This window comes from Triticum aestivum, chromosome 2A (assembly GCF_018294505.1).
Source record: "Triticum aestivum cultivar Chinese Spring chromosome 2A, IWGSC CS RefSeq v2.1, whole genome shotgun sequence".
In the NCBI taxonomy this organism is placed as follows: domain Eukaryota; kingdom Viridiplantae; phylum Streptophyta; class Magnoliopsida; order Poales; family Poaceae; genus Triticum; species Triticum aestivum.
In genome coordinates, this window is record NC_057797.1 from 5,294,697 (window position 1) to 5,313,648 (window position 18,952).

Below are 18,952 nucleotides of genomic sequence, written 5' to 3' on the forward strand. Positions count from 1 at the left end.
CAGACATTCACTTAATGAACCAAAAGTCGCCACGTACCCTCTTCTCTCCATCCAGATGACGGAAGGCAGGTGCTGCTACTATTTAGGTTTGGCGGAAGGTGATTAGGCGTTTGGCTGCTGATCACTTTGTTTCACTATTTTTTTTCTTCAAATGATACTGGTTCCATCAAAAGCCATCATGAACCAAAAGCCGTCATGTAAAAGCTAGCTAGATTGGTTCCGCCAAATGCCCAAATAGCATGCTTAAAAAGCTAGAACTAATCACGCGGTGCTTTGGCGGAAGCAAGCAAATAGAAGCAATAGAATGTAGCTAGCGACGTTGACGGAAGCTTGCTTTCCGTCAAATAAGAATTATGTTTGGACGATGAACCAACATGTGGTTGGATGGTTAGGTGGACAATGGCGTCTTCAGTTCACCAGGGTTCAAATACTAATATTCGTATTTATCTTAGATTTATTTCAGGATTTTTCGACGAAACACGTTCAGTGTGAGGAGATGTTCTCGTCGACTACGAGACGCCTACAATAACTTCGTAAAATCTTAAGAGACAAATACCTTGTCCGTTTGCGGTTCAGCGTGGGAGAAGATGAAGCGGGCCCATGTCCAAACGGTCTTTTAAAAAATTTCATTTTTCTTTTTTCTTTTCCTTTTCCTTTTCGTTTTTTTCTACTTTACATAATTTGAGATTTCAAAAAAGTTTCAAACAATTTAAAAATGAGAATTTTGAAATAAATGTTTGTGGATTCAAAAAATGCTCGCGATTTTATGAAAAAAATGTTTGCTTATTCGAAAAATATTCAAAATTTTGGAAGCAAATGTTCTGGAAATCAAACCATGTTCATGATTAATATAAAAAGTTCATGTATTAAAAATATTAATGAAACTGAAAAAAATGCCAATTAAAAAAATCATGAATGAAAAAATATCCTAAAAATTCAAAAACTTATTGTGACTTAGATAGTTTATTCATTCATGAAATGTTCGCTGATTCAAAAAATGATCACGCATTTCAAAAAATATTCGTTAAATCAAAAAAATGTTCCTGAATTTCAAAAGTTGTTTCACCAATTTCCAAAACAATCTTTGTCCATTTTATAAATGGTTGCCGATTCAAGAAAATTGTTAAAAAATATATTTGCAAATAGTATAAAATTTTCATGAATTCAAAAAATGTTCTTGGTTTCGAAAATGTGTGAAAATTTGTCAAAGTGTTCATGAATTTGAAAAATGTTCACGAGTTTAATTCGGATGTAACTTTTCGAGTAGATGATTTTTCATATAAAATACTTTTTAATCCGAGTTCGTATGCAAAAGTTATGCCCATTATACTAAATTTCAGAGAGATTTTGCAAATAAAGTCGAAATTCATATTTGTAAATTTTTCCAACAACTAGACCACATATCACGTGGGAAACTTATTTTCTTTTATTTTTTGACATTTCCATCATTTTTTCATTTTTTAAAAAACTGAAAAGGCGGTCCCAAGGGGGGTGCATTTGGTCAAAGTTAGTAATGGCTCACTTTGTGTAGGTGTGCCATTACTAAGTTTGACATAGTAATGGCGCACTGCACTTTGCATAGGTGCGCCATTACTAAGTTTGACCAAGGTTTGACTCAGTCATACACATAGTAATGATGCACTTTGTACAGGTGTGACATTACTATCCCCTAGTGCGCCATTGCTAACAATTTTTTTTCCAAAATTAGTAATGGCACACCACACACCAGATACACCATTAGTAATATGTCAATAATGGCCTACCTGTATCTGGTGCACCACTGCTATATAGCAGTGGCGCACCACATACATGGTGCGCCATTAATGTCCATATTAGTTATATCCGTTTTTCTAATAGTGGAACGACTGCCACGCGTCTAGGATTTTCTCGTTTCTCATCCGGGGTGCCGTCGATCTGCCTCGTCTCCTGTGGCCTTAGGGCCATGAAGACGCGGTGGATTCCGGCCCTTGCCGGTGAGAGGACACTTGCTTCATTTTTAGGTATTCTTTGGAGTCTGCTTAAGGTTTGTGTCCTGCTCAGGAAGTCGAGGCGACGATGCCTTCCTGAAGATAGAATACGGTTCTCCCCGTCTAACCTCCATCCTGGCGATGCGTCACACATTTTCAGAGGGCGTGTGGAGGTGTGCCTCCGAGGGATCTCACGGCATTCGGTCGGTGTTTGTCTTTTGGTGAATCCACATGGATTCAGTCTTTATTTGTCTGTGTTCATGTGTCTGCGGATTGGATCCTTCCGATATATGCTTATATTCATCGGAGACGGTCGATGTAATGGTGTGCTGGCTCTTTGGGGCCTTAACACGACGACTTTCTGGTTGTTTACCACAACAAGGCTTGCTCGGCTCCTGTGACGGAGCGGCAATGATAGCGACGTGCCTTCGTCTCGCTCCGATGAGTGTAGTGATCTACGGATATGGTTGTAACTTTTATTCCTTTTGATGTTCTTGGTACTATCATGATATTTGATGAATAAATAGGAAGTTTTTCCCTGAAAAAAAAGTTGAACATATCTTGACCCTCACTCACATAACTAATCAGGTCCATGAGTAACATTTGGTTTCAAGTTAATAGCTACTAAGAAAATATATTATTGTATACAGACTTTCTCTCGTTTTCCACTTGGCAAACTCTCCCTCCAGAGTTCACCCGTGATCCCATTGCGCCTCCTTTCTGCCCGCCACTTCGGCAACCGGTGGTGGGGATTGGAATCCTGATGCATCCGCTCCAGTTAATAGCTTAGATTAGGTTTTTTTAGTCCTCGCCAATGCGGCACTCAGGTGTGCTTCTTATTTGAGTTTGCCTTTCAGGTTCCGATTCTCCTTGAGTTCATCTGTCTAAACTTAATCGACAAAGCTTCAGATTAGATTCATGTAGTCTCCTTGGGGCAGTGTGGTTATGATTTCTCGTCATGTGGTGAAATTTGGCATCTGGTGCTTCATATCTATGCAAGGGTTCAACAACGATGACTGCGGCTCCAGGGCGCTGGTCCTTAAAGGCGCGTGCACGAAGACTTCCAGGACGGACAAGGTCAAGCCGACTTCGGCAGGGGGCGACAACAAAGATGTGTCGACGGCTCATTCTGGTGTTAATAGTGGTCATTCGGTGGTCTTGAAATCTCGATGTATTTTTTTATTGATATGCTTTGTATTTCGGGTGTTCTTATGTGTGTGTATATTATTGCCATTCAAAAGATGTACAATTTCTACTAAAAATTATATCCAGCATTGGCCCTTCGCTTTATGTAAATTGCCATCCCAAAATGGGTTTTACTGCGAAAAAGCCCCCACCGCACAAAACCCTCGGCGCAGCCTCCTGTATCACGCGCAGGCTGTAGCTCCACTCCCCTCGCCGCCGCCGCCGCCGCCACGCAGCTGCCATGGCCGACGACCGGCCGGAGCCCTGCCCCGTCGCCGCGGACCCGTCTCCCCCTCCGCCCCCCACGCCGGAGGAGCTGGTGGCCCGCGGCGTCGCCCCCGTCAAGCCCGCCTTCCTCCGCCCGGCCCCCGTCCGCGACGCCCCCAGCGAGGACGGCGGCAGGGCCAGCGGCGCCGTCCCCCTCGAGAAGAAGTCCAAGCGCCAGTTCAGGCGCGACCGCAAGCAGGTAACGACTGTGGTGCACTCAAGGTGCTCGCGGCAATGCCCCACAGACAGCGTAGTCCGTAGTGTTGTGAAGCAGCGCGTGCCAGGTGCTTGTGGTAATGCCTGTGCGTAGTTGCCTTGTAGTCGGACGGCGTTTCGGTCGTGGCGTATCCGTTTCATGAAAAAATGATGATATGTGCCTGCGCAAAGTGTGAACTGGACAACATGTGTTGATGAATTCAGGCTAAATAGTTGGTCGTGAGCCTTCCTTGACAAGATTTGTTTTTCCTGGACACTAATGGCTAGTAAGTACATAAGTTGTGAGCAAGAATCGCACACTGAATGAATACAAATGTGTGGATTAAAAAATTTCACTGGCCTTTATGAATGCATGCTCTGTTTCATTGATTATAGTATACGAAAGAAGCAGGCCTGTGGCTACTGATTTCTCTCTGATGCAAGTACACGTTTATGGATACATATAATATGTACTTGAGTAATTGTTACTTTTTTTATTCCTGTGTGGCCAAAATGTCTTTTTGGTGTCTGTCAACAATTTTTGGTACCTAAGTTCAAAGCAACTTTACACTCATTATGTTCCATCTAATGCTTGGTTGTAGTAATGATGTAAACTGGCCTGCTTTGATTTTCAATGACAATTCGGGGCTACTTTACTAATGGGATATATGAATTATTATCTACCATCTTCGTTGCAAAACCACCTCTGAACTACCCCTGTTGCATGCCTGCATCTCCCATCACTTATTATCTACAGGAGTATTACCATCTTCCCCTATGCGCTCTGATCATAAATATCTGCTTGCTTCGTAGTGCCCCATGAACATGGCAGACTTTTGTGTATTTGTTATGCAGGCAACATATACTACAAACTGTTGGTCGTCATCTTAATTTGGGTGCAACTTATGCAGGAACAGGAGTCGGTATTACGTCTTTGTGTGGCAGTTGCCAAAAGTGGAAATGTGGACGCTTGCAAATTTGGTGCTTCTTGCCGTTTCACCCATGACATAGATGCTTATTTGGCTCAGGTATTGTTTTATTGGCCACTCTTGATTTGGTCTTCTCCCTGAACCTATAACTCATAACTGATCTCTTTGTTACTTTCGCAGAAACCAGCTGACCTTGAAGGAACATGTCCATTCACTGTTCTGGGGCAGCCATGTCCGTATGGACTAACTTGCAGATTTTCTGGTACACACAAAGATAACCATGCACCTTCTGAAAGTCATGAGATAAACACTTTGAGTAAAGATGTTCAAAAGCTCTTATGGAAAACCAAATATAAATTTCCCAGGGCCAGTGAGCAGATCAAACATCTTGGTCTTAAGGTACATAATTTAAATTTCTTGAATTCTATTGTCTATCAGGTCTGGCTTTTACACTTGTTATCATGGACACAGAGTGCACGATTTATGTTTATTGGAGCACATTGCATTTTACGGGTTAAAATATTTATATTTAATGGTTATCGGTTATCACCTGCTAGGTGACAATGGCTAATACATATAGTAGTCGTAGCCCTAATTTTAGCAATATTGGAATTTCTCTGCCTAGTGATTTTACTGCATCTCCAAATGTAGATCATAGTGGTCCTCTCATACTTCTTAAATACATAGAAGAGATGTATGTTCTTAGCACTGGCAGTTACTATGTGCCTGATACTGATATGGGTATAAGATCCTCAAAATGCTTGTCAACACATGGCTATTGAAATTTATTATGTCATATACCACTTTTTATTTTGATTATAAGTTATTGTTATGAAGTTTCTGATGCAACATAGTGGTTGGTGCAGAATCTGTTGTTTTAGGATCTATTCTGTGAAGTTCTGTCACATGATAATACTTTCATTTAGTCTCAATCGGTGTGTTTCATAATGCAGGAAGTCATCAAGATTAAAGCAAGTGCATTAGCTGAAGATCGGAGCGCTGATCATGATAATCCAGATGTATCGTGTGAACTGAATGGTGAGGAAAAAACTGAATCTTCTTGCAATACTGCTGTGAATGTGGAACATGATTCCAGTTTGTGCGAAGAAATGGATAAATTGGGGGGAGAACCTTTGGATGGTGACTCTGTTGCAAGGGCAGCAAAGAAGTCAAAGATTGAAGTTGTTGAAATTAACAAAGAAGGAGCTGGTAATTTTGTTTCTGGATTTAAGAGCCATTCTTTTAAGTGCTCCTGTTGCTCATAGTATGGTTTCATTTATTAACCTTTTCACTAACATTATGGGTTAGGTACTCATGACACTAAGCTGGAGCCTGAAGATCCTAATTTAGTTAATGGATTGGAAGTGCCCTCAAATATCCCAAGCTCTTGCAGAGTTGACCTAGTCGCAACACCTCATTTACGTGAAAGGAAGATAATAGATTTTCGGGAGAAGCTGTACCTTGCTCCCTTGACCACTGTGGGAAATCTTCCTTTCCGGAGGCTGTGCAAAACATTGGGAGCTGACATTACTTGTGGAGAAATGGCTATGTGCACAAATCTTATGCAGGTTAGAAAACAAAGTACCTTCCTGGTCTGTTCCATCGTCATATGTGACATATGCCATTTTCGTGTCTTTTGAGTGGAGTTAATTTCTTACATCCATTACAAATGGTGCCAAGGTTAATGAATTATCATCTGTTTATTCCTTGTGATGTCATTTCATATGGATATGTTTCATGTAGGGGCAAGCTTCAGAGTGGGCTTTGCTGCGAAGACATTCATCAGAGGATTTGTTTGGGGTGCAAATCTGTGGAGCTTTTCCAGATACAGTGGCACGGACAATTGAACTTGTGGATAACGAGTGTTCGTTTGACTTCGTTGACATAAATATGGGCTGCCCAATCGATTTAGTTGTCAATAAGGGTGCTGGGTCCTCGTTGCTTAACAAACCTATGAGGATTAAGAGTATTGTTCAAGCATCATCTGCCGTTACTAAAAGACCTCTAACTGTTAAGGTAATTCAACAACACACATATTAAAATAGAGTAGCAGAATTCTTGTGCTCACCTTTTCTTTGTTTCTTGATTCTAGGTAAGAACAGCTTTCTTTGAAGGCAGGAACCGTGCTGATTCTTTAGTTTCAGACATTTATGACTGGGGTGCTTCAGCCATAACAATACATGGTCGATCGCGGCAACAACGCTACAGCAAAAATGCCGATTGGGACTATATTAACCAGTGTGCACAGAAGGCCCCTGATGACTTGCATGTCATTGGAAATGGTGATATATTCTCCTTTACCGACTGGAACAGGCATGTTTCTGGCAGCTCCAAAATTTCCACTTGCATGATTGCTCGAGGTGCGCTTGTCAAGGTTAGTATGCACAGCAGTTTACATGATTTAAGTTGTTATATATTATGAGAAAAAAACAAATGGTTCCGAGTATTTTGGGATAGCATGATAGTGAACCACATTTTAGCTTGGAATTGTGCAGTTCTATATCAGTGAATTATGCTCCAGTGTTTAGTCATGAAATTTTTTCGACCAAACTTTCAATTTTCGTCTGCCATAAGAATAAGTGCTATTCATCGTTGCAAAACATTGGATATTTGTGACACTGTTTAATGCTCTCCATGTGTCTTTGTATTTTGTGTGAATGGTACTCCTTGTACTTATAACCATTCTAGAATTGAAATAACTATTTGCATGTCTTCTGCTTTGCCTCAACTGCAGCATATAAACTGTTATTTTCACATTTGTTCCTCTTCTATGAATGTCTCGCCTATCCCTCTTCTTAATCTTAAATATAAAAAATTCAGATGCCAATTATTCGTAGCTGCCAAATGGTTGATGACTGCATCCATATTGTTTACGTAGTTAGTGGACGGTCTTTATAATGCATACTTCACATTGAATTGATACCTGGTAGGCAAGGTAAACTGTAGCATGTAATCGGTACTAATTTAGGAGGATACATGCAAACTCGGTATTACTTGAATGCTCTCAGGTCCTAACATTTTTTGTAATGATTTTACTAGCTTAATTAATAACCTCTCTGCATATCTGTACTAGATGAGATGTTTGAATGATCAGTCTAATAATAGTGCCTGATCACCATTGAAACAACCTATGCGTCGATTTTTCAAACATAATGTAGCACATAGTCGGCAGAAAATGTCTATATGGGCCTGCACTTTATGGGTTATTGTATTAAATCGTGTTGGTGCTCATGCATGCCGTTTTGATGCTTGGCAGCCTTGGATATTTACTGAGATAAAAGAACAAAGGGACTGGGATATCACATCTGGCGAGAGATTAAATATTCTGAAAGATTTTACTCGTTTCGGTCTCGAACACTGGGGCTCTGACACCAAAGGTGAGTCCACCCTTCTCTGAGAGTACGTAGGAATTATGAGATTTTCTTTGCCATATTTTCACAGGGAGTTGTATCGGCCCATCGTTTAAACTTACAAATTGTCTTGCAAATAATTATCTACGTTTCAACTTATAGTTCAATGTGTTTCCAGGTGTGGAGACAACACGCCATTTCCTGCTAGAATGGCTGAGCTACACGTGCCGGTACATCCCGGTCGGGCTGCTGGACGTCGTCCCGCAGCAGCTGAATTGGAGGCCTCCAAGCTACTGCGGCCGCGACGACCTCGAGACCCTGATGGCCTCCGACTCAGCAGCCGACTGGGTAAGCCAGCTGCCCTCCTCTTTCTCCATCCGGTTGTCTGATGAACGTACTTGTGACATGATTGGGAAGCTGATGTACCTCCTCTATGCAATACGCAGGTGAGGATCTCGGAGCTGCTGCTCGGCAAAGTCCCGGAAGGGTTCACCTTCGCGCCCAAGCACAAGTCTAACTCGTACGACCGCGCTGAGAACGGCTAAAAGACTGCCGCGTGATGGTTATTCGGCAGTTTATATGATGCTGAATAAGATCACGTCTCTTCTCAGTTAGTTTGAAACTCAGCCAGGGCTCCATGTTGCCTGCCTCATAATGGTTATTCAGTAGTGTGGAGCAACATCATGATGCTGTTGCATATTTTTCTTCTTCTTCTGAATGATGGTTGCTTTTTATTTGAAGAATGCAGGATCCTGCTAATTGCAAGCCATAACAGTTCTGTGTACAACCAAGCATATTAATTTAAGTTATTGGTTGCTCAGTTATATGGTTTAATTCTCTCATCAGTGAGAATATGGCCCCTCTCTCTCTCAAACGGTCAACACAGACCTGTGACGATTTGGATGGTTTCGTGCAAAATTACGAGGAATGTATTCCCAAATTACTTTCATATCTGAAGATGACCCGTTACTAGTTGCGCGTGCGTCGCAAAGGGGCATACATATTTTTGGTGAGTTAGCCCATGATTTACTGGACGTGGATTTGGTGAACATGGTTCCATGCACATCCCTTATGAATAATAAATTCAAAAAAATACTAGAAAAATCAAAAGAATCTGAATATTTTTTTGTAACATACATAGTCAACCAATATACTCACGTATGAAGTTTCACAAAGAAATCACAGCCGTGCTATTCTGGATAAAAATGTCAAAATCAAAGTTATATTAAAAAAACATTGTTTGATGAATAGTATGGTCTCAATTGTATTTTCTTCACTAAGAATACCACAGGCATCAATACTTCACATATACTGCAGGTTTTTCCCTTGTATTTTTTTCAAATATCTATTCATGTGGGTGCACATGGAACCATGTTCCTTTGTATTTTTGATGATTTACCTGCACATATAGTGTGATTGTGTAAAAATAATAATTACTAGTAAACCCTTGTACCTACCCATACAGTGTGATTGTGTTAAAAATGATTGTATACTATACCCTTATTTGATAAGCGTTTACTTGGTTTACCAAAGAAAACATAATTTTATTTGGGAAGTCAATATGAGGTACAATGGATGCAGTTTTCAGGAAAAAAATGGTGTAAAAAATCATAAATGAAAGGGAAAAAAAATCAATACGGAGAAAGGGAGGGAGAGGGGGGCATGTAAGATTGGCCGAATGAAGAACAAAACCTTACTATAAGTAGGAGAGATTTCATGGTGCATACAACATTCATTTGAAATGATTTATCACAAATGGAATGACGAACAGAAAACATCTCCTGATCAAGACATCATAAGCTCAAACATTGACCTGTGATGTAAGTATGTATCAACCAGCTCAAATGGCCGTAGCAAAACGGTTAGACGATACAAGACATTTTCTTCATTCAAGTTTCAGGCTGCCGGAATGAGAAGAGCCGCAGGCCCTGGAAGAAGGAAAAGGGCTAAATAACATCAGGTTGTTGTGATGGTGACGGCGTGGGCTTCATTCTCCTTATGCGGTACGCAGGATGATGTGAACCCCGCTCTCGGTGTCGATGATGTCGCTGATCTCCCCCACCTTGAGAGCGTACGTGGCGTCCTCGAAGGGCTTCTGCATCTGCCTCCTCCCAAAGGTGCCTATCAAGGATCCATAGCAACATAACGGTTACCAAGGCGCAGTTGTGGTTGAACGTCAAGAGGTGCAATCAGCAAGAATTCCATGAATGAACATCATTGATGTGTTTCCACAGAGATTGGATTATTAATTGAGCGGATAAAATGTAACAATCAATAGCATCATGGTTGCAGCACCATGGTGGCGACTCTTCACCCTAATCAGCAAGAGCACAAACTTCGTGAAAGAGATGCGCACTGATCCAAAAGTCTAACAACACAACAAGGCAAGGTTCTGTGATAACTGCTGTCAAACTTGCAAGTACAGAACAACTTCTGCTTCACGCTTCTTCCTTCAAACTAGGCAACATGGCAATCTTAGCTTCAGGTTTTCTTTAAATATCATAAGGAAACCCAAGCTCTCTTCTTGAAAGCCTAACCTCACATTCGTCATTCAGAATGGGAACAAAAACGAGCAAAGGAAGGAATTGAAATAAATAGGTATGTACAAGCAAATGTAAGAGATCACAACTAATACCACGAAACAATTCTGGCCAACTTATTTCTCACAGATCCAACGAAAAGCACGTGCTAGGACAACCAATTGAATATTTAGTATTCTTGTTTTAAAGACAAGTTAGTACAATCTTAAAAAAATGTTTATGCACTTTCAAGTGAAGCCTATCCATGATCCTCTTAACTTAGACCAAGCAATCACTGCTTCCTACTACGAAATAGCATCACTTCCCTACGCAGTATGACACACATGATTAGTTGGTGGATCCAGGAAGGGATGCCATGAAAGCACGCTAGCCGATCGATCCACCTATCTCCGCATAAAAATCAGATTCCTACTCAGAATTCGGCCTCCTGGGATCTAATGTTAACCCCATAAAAAGCAGTCCTATTGATTCATGAATCATGCTGATAGTACATCCCTAAATACTGTAGTACATTCCTGACCCCTGCCCATGTTAGGAAATAACCGAGCACCGAATCGCCGGATCGACAGCTCGGAGCAACCCTAAATCGTAGTAACGGCCACGCATCCAAATCTAGCCGGAGCGGGGCGGGGGGCGGGGGAGGCGGCGCATCGCGTCGTGCGCACGCACGTACCTAGGTCGCCGCCGCGGCGGGCGGAGGAGCAGTCGGAGTGCTGCGCGGCGAGGTCGGCGAAGGAGCCGCGGCCGGCGAGGATCTGGGCGCGGAGGTCGCAGAGGCGCGCGGCGGCGTCGGCGCGCGTGGTGGCGGAGATGACCCGGCCCTCGGGGTCCTTCCAGGACGCCTTGCGCCGGGACCCCTCGTGCTTGATCAGGATGTGCGACGCCCGCACCGTCTCCTCCCCCGTCGCCGCCATCTCTCCCTTCCTCCGCCGCTCGCCGGTCCGGTCGCTTCGGTGGGTGGGGCGGGGTGGCTCCGTCCGGCGCAGGCAGACAGGCACAGCGGAGATCTTTTTCCGAGTTCCTCTGATTGGTTTATGTGGGCGGAACCTAGGCCAGTTCTTTTGCCAGAATCTGGAAATTCTTCGAGACCTTACTCAGCTTTTCCTAAAATCTTTGAGCCTCGTTTGTTTTACAATTCTATCTAATTAGACCCTAATTAGATAGGATTGTAAAACAAACAAGGCCCAAAGATTCTGGAAGAAGCTGAATAGGGGTCGAATTCTGGGAAAATCCCCAGATTATGGCAAAAGAACTGAACCTAATAGCGAAAGCAGAGCACGAGGCGTATTACGAAAGTGCGCCTTTAGACTGTGTAAACAGAGAATAGGCTCACCTTAACATCACGATTCCACGACGTCGTACATTGCTTGATTTTTTTTTAGAAAAAAACTTACGGTCTACCCCCTCCGTCTTGAAACGAAACAACGTTTTTCACACTACACTAGTATCAAAAAATGCTCTTATATTTTAAGATAGAGGGAGTATTCATCAAACATCATGGCAGTATAAAAAAACACCAAACAATAGAAATTACATGTATGTTCGTAGACCACCTAGCGACAACTACAAGCATTGAAACGAGTCGAAGGCGTGCCCGCGCCATCGTCCTTCCCTCTGAAGTCGGGCAAACCTTTGTGATAGACAGTTTCGTACTAAGCCTCCAAAGGACCAACACATCAGAATAGCAACCGTCGTCGATGAAGAGAAGAGCAGATCGAAAGGATCCGTAAAGATACACACACGTAGACAAACGAAGACCGGATCTAAGCATACCTACTGAAGAAAAACATGGACCGAATCTTGCGAGATCCACCGGAGATGTATTTCCACACGCCCTACATGCCCTCCGACGATGCTTGACTCACTATCAGGACATGGGCTAGGCAGGTAGAATCTTAGTCCATCTTTAGGGAGCTTCCGCCTCATCTTTCTGAGTAGGACACAAACATGATGCCTTTTGAGATCCGCTTTGGATAGCAAAGGTTTCACTCTGTCTCCTCAAGTAGTGACCCTGGGTTATCAAACCCATGAGAGGATGTCCACTACGTCAGAGGCTCTACCAAGTCTTTACAAGAGAATTAAATTCTAGTTTTTGTAACCAGACCTTAACAACCTTAGAGGGTGTAACACTATAATTAGAAAAGACATGGATATGAGGTCTTGATTCTTACAATCATATATTTTCTGTAGGGATCATCATGATGTTAATTTATGCTCTGGAAGGCACCTGTTAAGATGTGTTTGCAAATGCGATGAAATAGAGGATGTGTCCAAATTACGTCTTGAGCAGTTGCATCAAGAATTAGTTGTCCAACTGCAGACCTTTACCGTCTCGCGGGGTTACCTCAGTTATTAAGAATACTAGATCATTGTTGGCGTGCGTTGCCGCACCCCGTCTATTTTGACTCTTAATTGTTAGAAATAAAAAGCAACTTGTATACATTTGTTTAGTACTCCCTCTATCCAAAAATAAGTGTAATGGTTTTAGTTAAAATTCATGTTAAAGGTTTGTGAAATATAAGTACATCAAATGGATAATAATCAAATCATATAACAACTTTTTTTGAAACCAAATATGGCGGACCAGTTTATAAGGAAAATCAAACAAAAAAGCCGCACAAGCAACGAAGCCTCATCGCCCACACGACACAAGGCTACAGTCGCCTCAACACACACACCCAAGTTCGGAGCCACCGCTCCAACAACCACCGCTCGCACGTGAACCACAATGCCGCACGGTACGGACACCCTATATCCCTAGGTACAAGAGACAACCGCCCGCAGACAACACCCCCAAATCATATGACCATTGTTTTCATAGTTGCTTATCATGAAACATTTGTCCAAGAGTTCTATTAACAACGTACCATTTTAGGCCAACTTAGAATTTTGTATTAATTCCTTTGAACAAGAGAAGTTTAGATATTTCGCAAGAATACCACGCCTATAGAGAATAAGATATACAATTCACCATATCAACATTGAATTGTCAAGTTATAGAAAGGTTTTCCAATACGTAGATAACTCTGCAAACCCTGATCTTTAAATAACACATGCTAGTACAATTATTATTATTTTCAAAACAGGACCAAAGTGCCCAATAGCTCATAATGTAGATGCCACCACATAGCCAAAGTACATAGTTACTGCAAGAATGGAGAAAGCCCACACATTGGTATTGCTGGAGTAAAAAAATCATTTTCCATACCGAGCAGCCCTTGTGTTGGATCAAGTAGACTGAACACCATAAATCATCAAAAAGTTGTCTAATTTTAGCAGTTAAACAAATCCGTAAATTCAGCAAGCCAAATACACATAGGATGGGAGATAGCAGCAAACTTACCACTTGTGCATCAGAAAAAATAGGATCCAGTTATCATGCACGCCAATAATTTCCTAAAAATAAGTTAGAAAACAGAAGCCATGAAGAGAAAATTAAATATACAGTTCACGATCCAACAAGTACTGATGCATCAGTCGCGTAAACAAAATCCGGTGAAATTCATGCGAGACTATGATCTTGCAGGAAAGGAAAGAAGAAAAGATTATATAAGTAAATAAGAAGAATTGTGCTGGTGGTAGCGAAGGATAAACCAAACAATATACTAGGTGAGATACCCGTGCATGAGCTCGTAGCTGTTGTGCCCGCCATTTCCCCAGCCTATGCGTGCAGAACTATAGATGGATTACTGCGTCGGTGATGCCAAGGTGAAAGGTGGAGACAGGAGAGACATCAAGGGTGGTGATGATGAATCAGCGGGTGGGGAGGCACGAGCTCCCATGATACTCCACTTTGTTCATCCTCCTCCAGTCTGTTCCCCCTCACCGATCGCAGTCGGGGTCATCCCGCGCACAGGCTCAAGCCTCTTCGTCCACTGTGTCCGCTGGCCGCGGCGTCCATGCGGACTGAGGGGAAGGGTTGGCGATCGAGGAGACGGAATGCAGGAGTACCTCCATTTAATCATCCACGATAAATGCCCTGCTGGAACGGATGATTGATTGTCCCCAATACAGGCGGATCAGTTCCACTCGCCCGCCTCACGCTAGCCATAGTGGGGATAACTTAGGTAGTAACTTAACACATCTCAAGACAATTTTGCTTATGTGGCAAGTATTTAATAAGGAGAGAGATGCTTGGAGTAACATAATATGTTACTGTAACATAGCGCTTTCCGAGGTAAAATGAGTCTATAAGGCAATAAATGAAACAAACTATGACACTACTACTACTACCTCCGTCACGGTTTAGAAGGCGCTTTTGGAAATTCTTTGGGACCTAGGTGGTTATCTATAGGTTATGAGATGGGCTAAAAAATAGCATTCACACTATGCATGCATATAGAAATAGTATATCGGAATACTAATTAGCTACTAGAAATAAATGCAATGCGCCCTAAACCTTGTCTATTGTGGAAATGCACGCAAATTTAATTGTGCCTTCTAAACCGTGATAGAGGAAGTAAGATACTTTGCACTACGGGGTAGTAACTTAGACTAGTGTCATGCATATGACACTAGTCTAAGTTACTCCCCACTATGTCATGCATATGATACATATGCCCGGAGAACGCAGGCCAGAGTCCTTCGTTTTTATGGCACATGGCAGACATTCCTCAATGGAACAGCCCATTGGCCCAATTCAATCCAGTACGTCCAAAAAAGCTACCGAAGCAGTGGCCCATGGCATTGAGGGCATCTCCAGCCGTTCGGCCCCCCAGGGCGCCTAAATAGAGCAGCCTGGGGGCGTGCCGACGCTATTTGGCCCCTGGGGGCGACCTAGCTCCCAGTCACGCCCCCATGCGCCGGCCCCAGGATGTGGGAAATTTAAACTTGGTCGTTCCCACTCTCAAAAGACGCCACAAATCCAGCGATCGGACGTAGTCTGGCGTTACAAAAAACAGAGCGCCGCACGCCGCAAGTTCGCGTGCGCAATGATTCACTCGGTGGGGTCGGCTCCAGGCGTTGGCGGAGTTGTCGTGCGCGGGCTCGGCGGTGTCGGAGCTGCTTCGGTGCTGGGCTGTGTCGGCGCGGCTTCGGCACTGCTGGGCGGCGATGTAGAGGGGTCGTTCGGGCTTGGCGTCCGTGTGGTCGTGGGCGCGGGAGCTTGCGTCGTCGGCGTCGTCGGCGTTGCCGTCTGCATCTGGTTCAGGATGAGGCCGCGCTCTGCCATGTACCACGCCCTGAGCTGCTCGTCGTTGCTCTGGAGCATGTCCGCCCCGCCCATTAGAAAAGCCATGTCGGTGTTCCTCTTCTTCGCGGCGACGTTTGTCCGGAGCAGGTCGAGCTTGATGGTGCTGTTCTTCATCAGCGACGACCACCGTGCCTCAGTCTTCTCTTCACGTAGGACGGCCCGGGCCTGGGCGTCGGCGAGGCAATGCTCGATGGACTCCTGCACTCGCGCGGTTGCCGCGTCGGTGTTTTCCCCTTCTTTGCCAATTTGTGGCCGTCCGACCGCCCCTCTGACGCGCCCGGAGTCGTTGCGTCCGGCTTGTATGTCTCCTTGGCCTTGTCGAGGGTACGTCGGACTTCTGCCCACTTCTCGCACTTGTCAATGCGCTTGTAGACGTGGAGGTGCTTGAAGTCGGCGTCTTGGTTGTCACGCCGATACATGGTGAACATACGCAGCAGCTGCGCGGAGGAACAAACAGTTGGCGGGCGGCGGGCGTTGACGACGAAGAGATGCGGGCGAACGACGTGCGTACCTGATCCTCACCGCTGGCGCCGCTCTCCGGGCGAGCCGCGACCTCCTCGACGATTCCATGCCATTTGTTGAACGCCAACTGGATACGCCCCCAATGGTTCGCCATCGCCTTGGAGCCGCGCTGCATGTAGACGCCTTTGAAGTATGGGTCGACGAGCTTCCGCTCGTCAAACTCGGCCTTGATGCGGTCCCAGTACGTCTTCAAACTCTGGTTCGCGCCGGTGGTCGGGTCGAGGCAGACGACTTTCCATGCTTCGGCGAGGCATTCCTCCTCCTTGGACGTCCACTTGATGCGCGGTTCGCCTGACCTAGCCGCCCGCTTCTTCTTCTTCTGGCGCCCCTTCGTCGGAACAGGAGCCGGCTCCTCCTCCTCCTCCTCCTCCTCGTCCTCCTCCTCCTCCTCGGGTTCCTGCGCTTCGTGCGCGTCCTCGCCGTAGACGTAGCCGAGCTCGGCCTCCATGTCGCCGCTGAGATCCACTACCTCGTCATGGGTGGCGAACCCGGGAGACGCGGCGGCCGCGGTTGCTCCTGTCGCGATGATGTCGTCCATGTCGGCTCCTGTGTCGTCCGTGTCACCGAGGTGCGAGAAGGGCAGCGGCCCACGGCGGAGATGGGGCGTCGGTGTGGAAGCGTAGGCAGCGGGCGGCGAGTAGTTGTATGGAGGGTACTGCACGCCGACGAAGGCGGACGAGGGTGTGCGTGTCGCGGGGTGGCCATGGGGGAAGGTCACGTTTGGGTTGAACCCCCCGTGCGCGTCACTGTCGGCGTAGCGGGGCGACGATGATCCCCATGGAGATCCGACGCCTTGCTGTCCCCAGGGCGCGTACTGGGCGTGGCTGACGACGGGTGGATTCATCATCCCCGCATGGTCGACCGATGAGGAAGACACCGCCGCACGCGCCGCGTTGTCGCGGGCCTTCTTGGCAATGGCCCTGTTCCGCCGGTCGGTGGTGACTGTGTCGCGTCGCTGAACTTCCACCCTCCACTCGGCGTTTGACATGCCCGGTGGCTTCGATGGAGGCGCCCTCGGCTTCCTCTACTTCGGCTGGGCCATGGTGCCAGTCGTGGTTGCCGCCGCGCGCGGCATGGCGTACTTCTTCGGCGGCATGGCGGCGACTGGAAGGCGAGCTGGAGGGGGTTTGGCGGGAGAAAGGGAGGGAATGGCGGGAGGAAGGCGAGCGAGCAGAGGAGATGCGAGGGAAAAGCGTCAAGAAGCGGCGGGAAAAGGCCCTCGGGTCACCGCCAGGGCGGGCCCATGCGCCTTTTTCGCTTGTGCCGGCTCCCCAAGCGCCCCCCAGGGTGCCGGGTTCGGCCTGGGTCCGCCGGCACCAATTTTGGCCCGAGCCGGCGAAAAACGGGCTTCTGGGGCGCGACTGGGCCTTTTTTTGGCGCCGGCGCGGCAAAATCGCCTGGGGAGGGCCTGTTTGGGGCGCGGCTGGAGTTGCCCTGAGCGATCAGAATTACTAGTGAACGACAAAAGATTAGCTGTGATTCACGGCTCATCTGATGGCCGAAAATGGTTCAAATTGGCAATCGGATGGTTGGGAGCATGATGGCCTGGGAGGGCTGGAAAAGTGTGCAGTTTTAATGTCTTTAAATAATTCAAACAAAATCACCGGGAATTTAATGATTAGACCTCATGAATCCCCAAGGATTGACTTTCTGCTACCGTACTAAATCTTTCTGTCACCGATGTTCAGAATAGCGTTCCGCGTCCTCCCTGCTCCTAACCTTCTTCTTGATTGAACTCCGAGATCCTGGGTATCTGCAGGGTCGTAGAACGATAAAGAGACAAGAGACAACTCTGTAGCAATCAGACACATACATGACATTAATAATTCAGAGTCATTCCATCGATCCCTCATACAAATACACATGGTTTCAAGACTATGCCTCAACCCATTGCCTTACTGTACTCGCACATGACGATCGGCTCGCAAGATGAAATCATTGGAGAAGACATAAAGATGAATGCTTTATTGATAATATGTCTTACAATGGTTTATCAAACCCATGCGAGGATGTGCACTACGTCAGAGGCTCTCCTTACGAGATAATTAAATTCCAGTGTTTGTAACCGGACCTAACAACCTTAAGGGTGTAAACACTAGACTTAAAACATGCATGGATATGAGATCTTGATTCTTACAACCATATATTTGCGCTTGGGATCATCATGATCTTAATTTGTGTTGTGGAAGAGAACCGTTAAGATGTGTTTGCAACGTGATGAAGTGGGGGATGTGTCCAAATTACATCTTGACCGGTGCGTGACCTGTATTAAGGGTCAGTTGTCCAACCCCAGGCCTTTATCATCTCGCGGAGTTACCTAAGTTATTAAGAGTATAATTCAAACAAAAGCATTGGACGTTTAATGAATACATCTCATGAATCCCTAAGGATTGGCTTTCCTCTATCGTATTAAACCTTTCTGTCACTTGTGTTCAGAATAGCGCTCCGCGTTCTCCCTGCTCCTAACCTCCTCCTTGATTGAACTTCAAGATTCTGGGTACTTGCAGAGTTGTAGACCGATAATGAGACAAGAGACAACTCCGTAGCAGTCGAACACATACATGATATTAGTTATTCAAAGTCATTCCATTGATCACTCGTACAAATACATAGATTCCTCATACAAATACATAGGGTTGCAAGGCTATGCCACAACCCATTACCTTACTGAATTACTCTCACATAACGATCAGATCGCAAGAGAAAATCATCGGAGAAGACATAAAGACGAATGTTTTATTGATAATATGTCTTAGAATGGTTGTCGGATGCGATACACGATTACAAGTATGGATAACAAAAAAAT

The 18,952-nt window shown here is 45.1% G+C and overlaps 2 protein-coding genes across 2 annotated transcripts; one reads left to right on the top strand and one right to left on the bottom strand.

Moving 5' to 3' along the window:
* The first annotated feature begins 3,318 nt into the window (after nucleotides 1-3,318).
* Nucleotides 3,319-8,717, top strand: LOC123186928 (tRNA-dihydrouridine(47) synthase [NAD(P)(+)]-like). The gene is made up of 10 exons (XM_044598661.1): nucleotides 3,319-3,618; nucleotides 4,526-4,642; nucleotides 4,724-4,942; nucleotides 5,497-5,752; nucleotides 5,852-6,111; nucleotides 6,287-6,559; nucleotides 6,636-6,917; nucleotides 7,800-7,920; nucleotides 8,072-8,241; nucleotides 8,340-8,717. The coding sequence occupies exons 1-10, from the start codon at nucleotides 3,394-3,396 to the stop codon at nucleotides 8,436-8,438; spliced, it is 2,022 nt and encodes a 673-aa protein (XP_044454596.1). The 5' UTR covers nucleotides 3,319-3,393; the 3' UTR covers nucleotides 8,439-8,717.
* Nucleotides 8,718-9,610: 893 nt separating this feature from the next.
* LOC123186929 (peptidyl-prolyl cis-trans isomerase Pin1) lies at nucleotides 9,611-11,473 on the bottom strand. Its single transcript, XM_044598662.1, has 2 exons — nucleotides 11,107-11,473; nucleotides 9,611-10,014 (listed from the first exon to the last, which is right to left on the bottom strand). Exons 1-2 carry the CDS (start codon nucleotides 11,345-11,347, stop codon nucleotides 9,890-9,892), a joined length of 366 nt encoding a protein of 121 aa, XP_044454597.1. The 5' UTR covers nucleotides 11,348-11,473; the 3' UTR covers nucleotides 9,611-9,889.
* Between the last annotated feature and the right edge of the window lie 7,479 nt (nucleotides 11,474-18,952).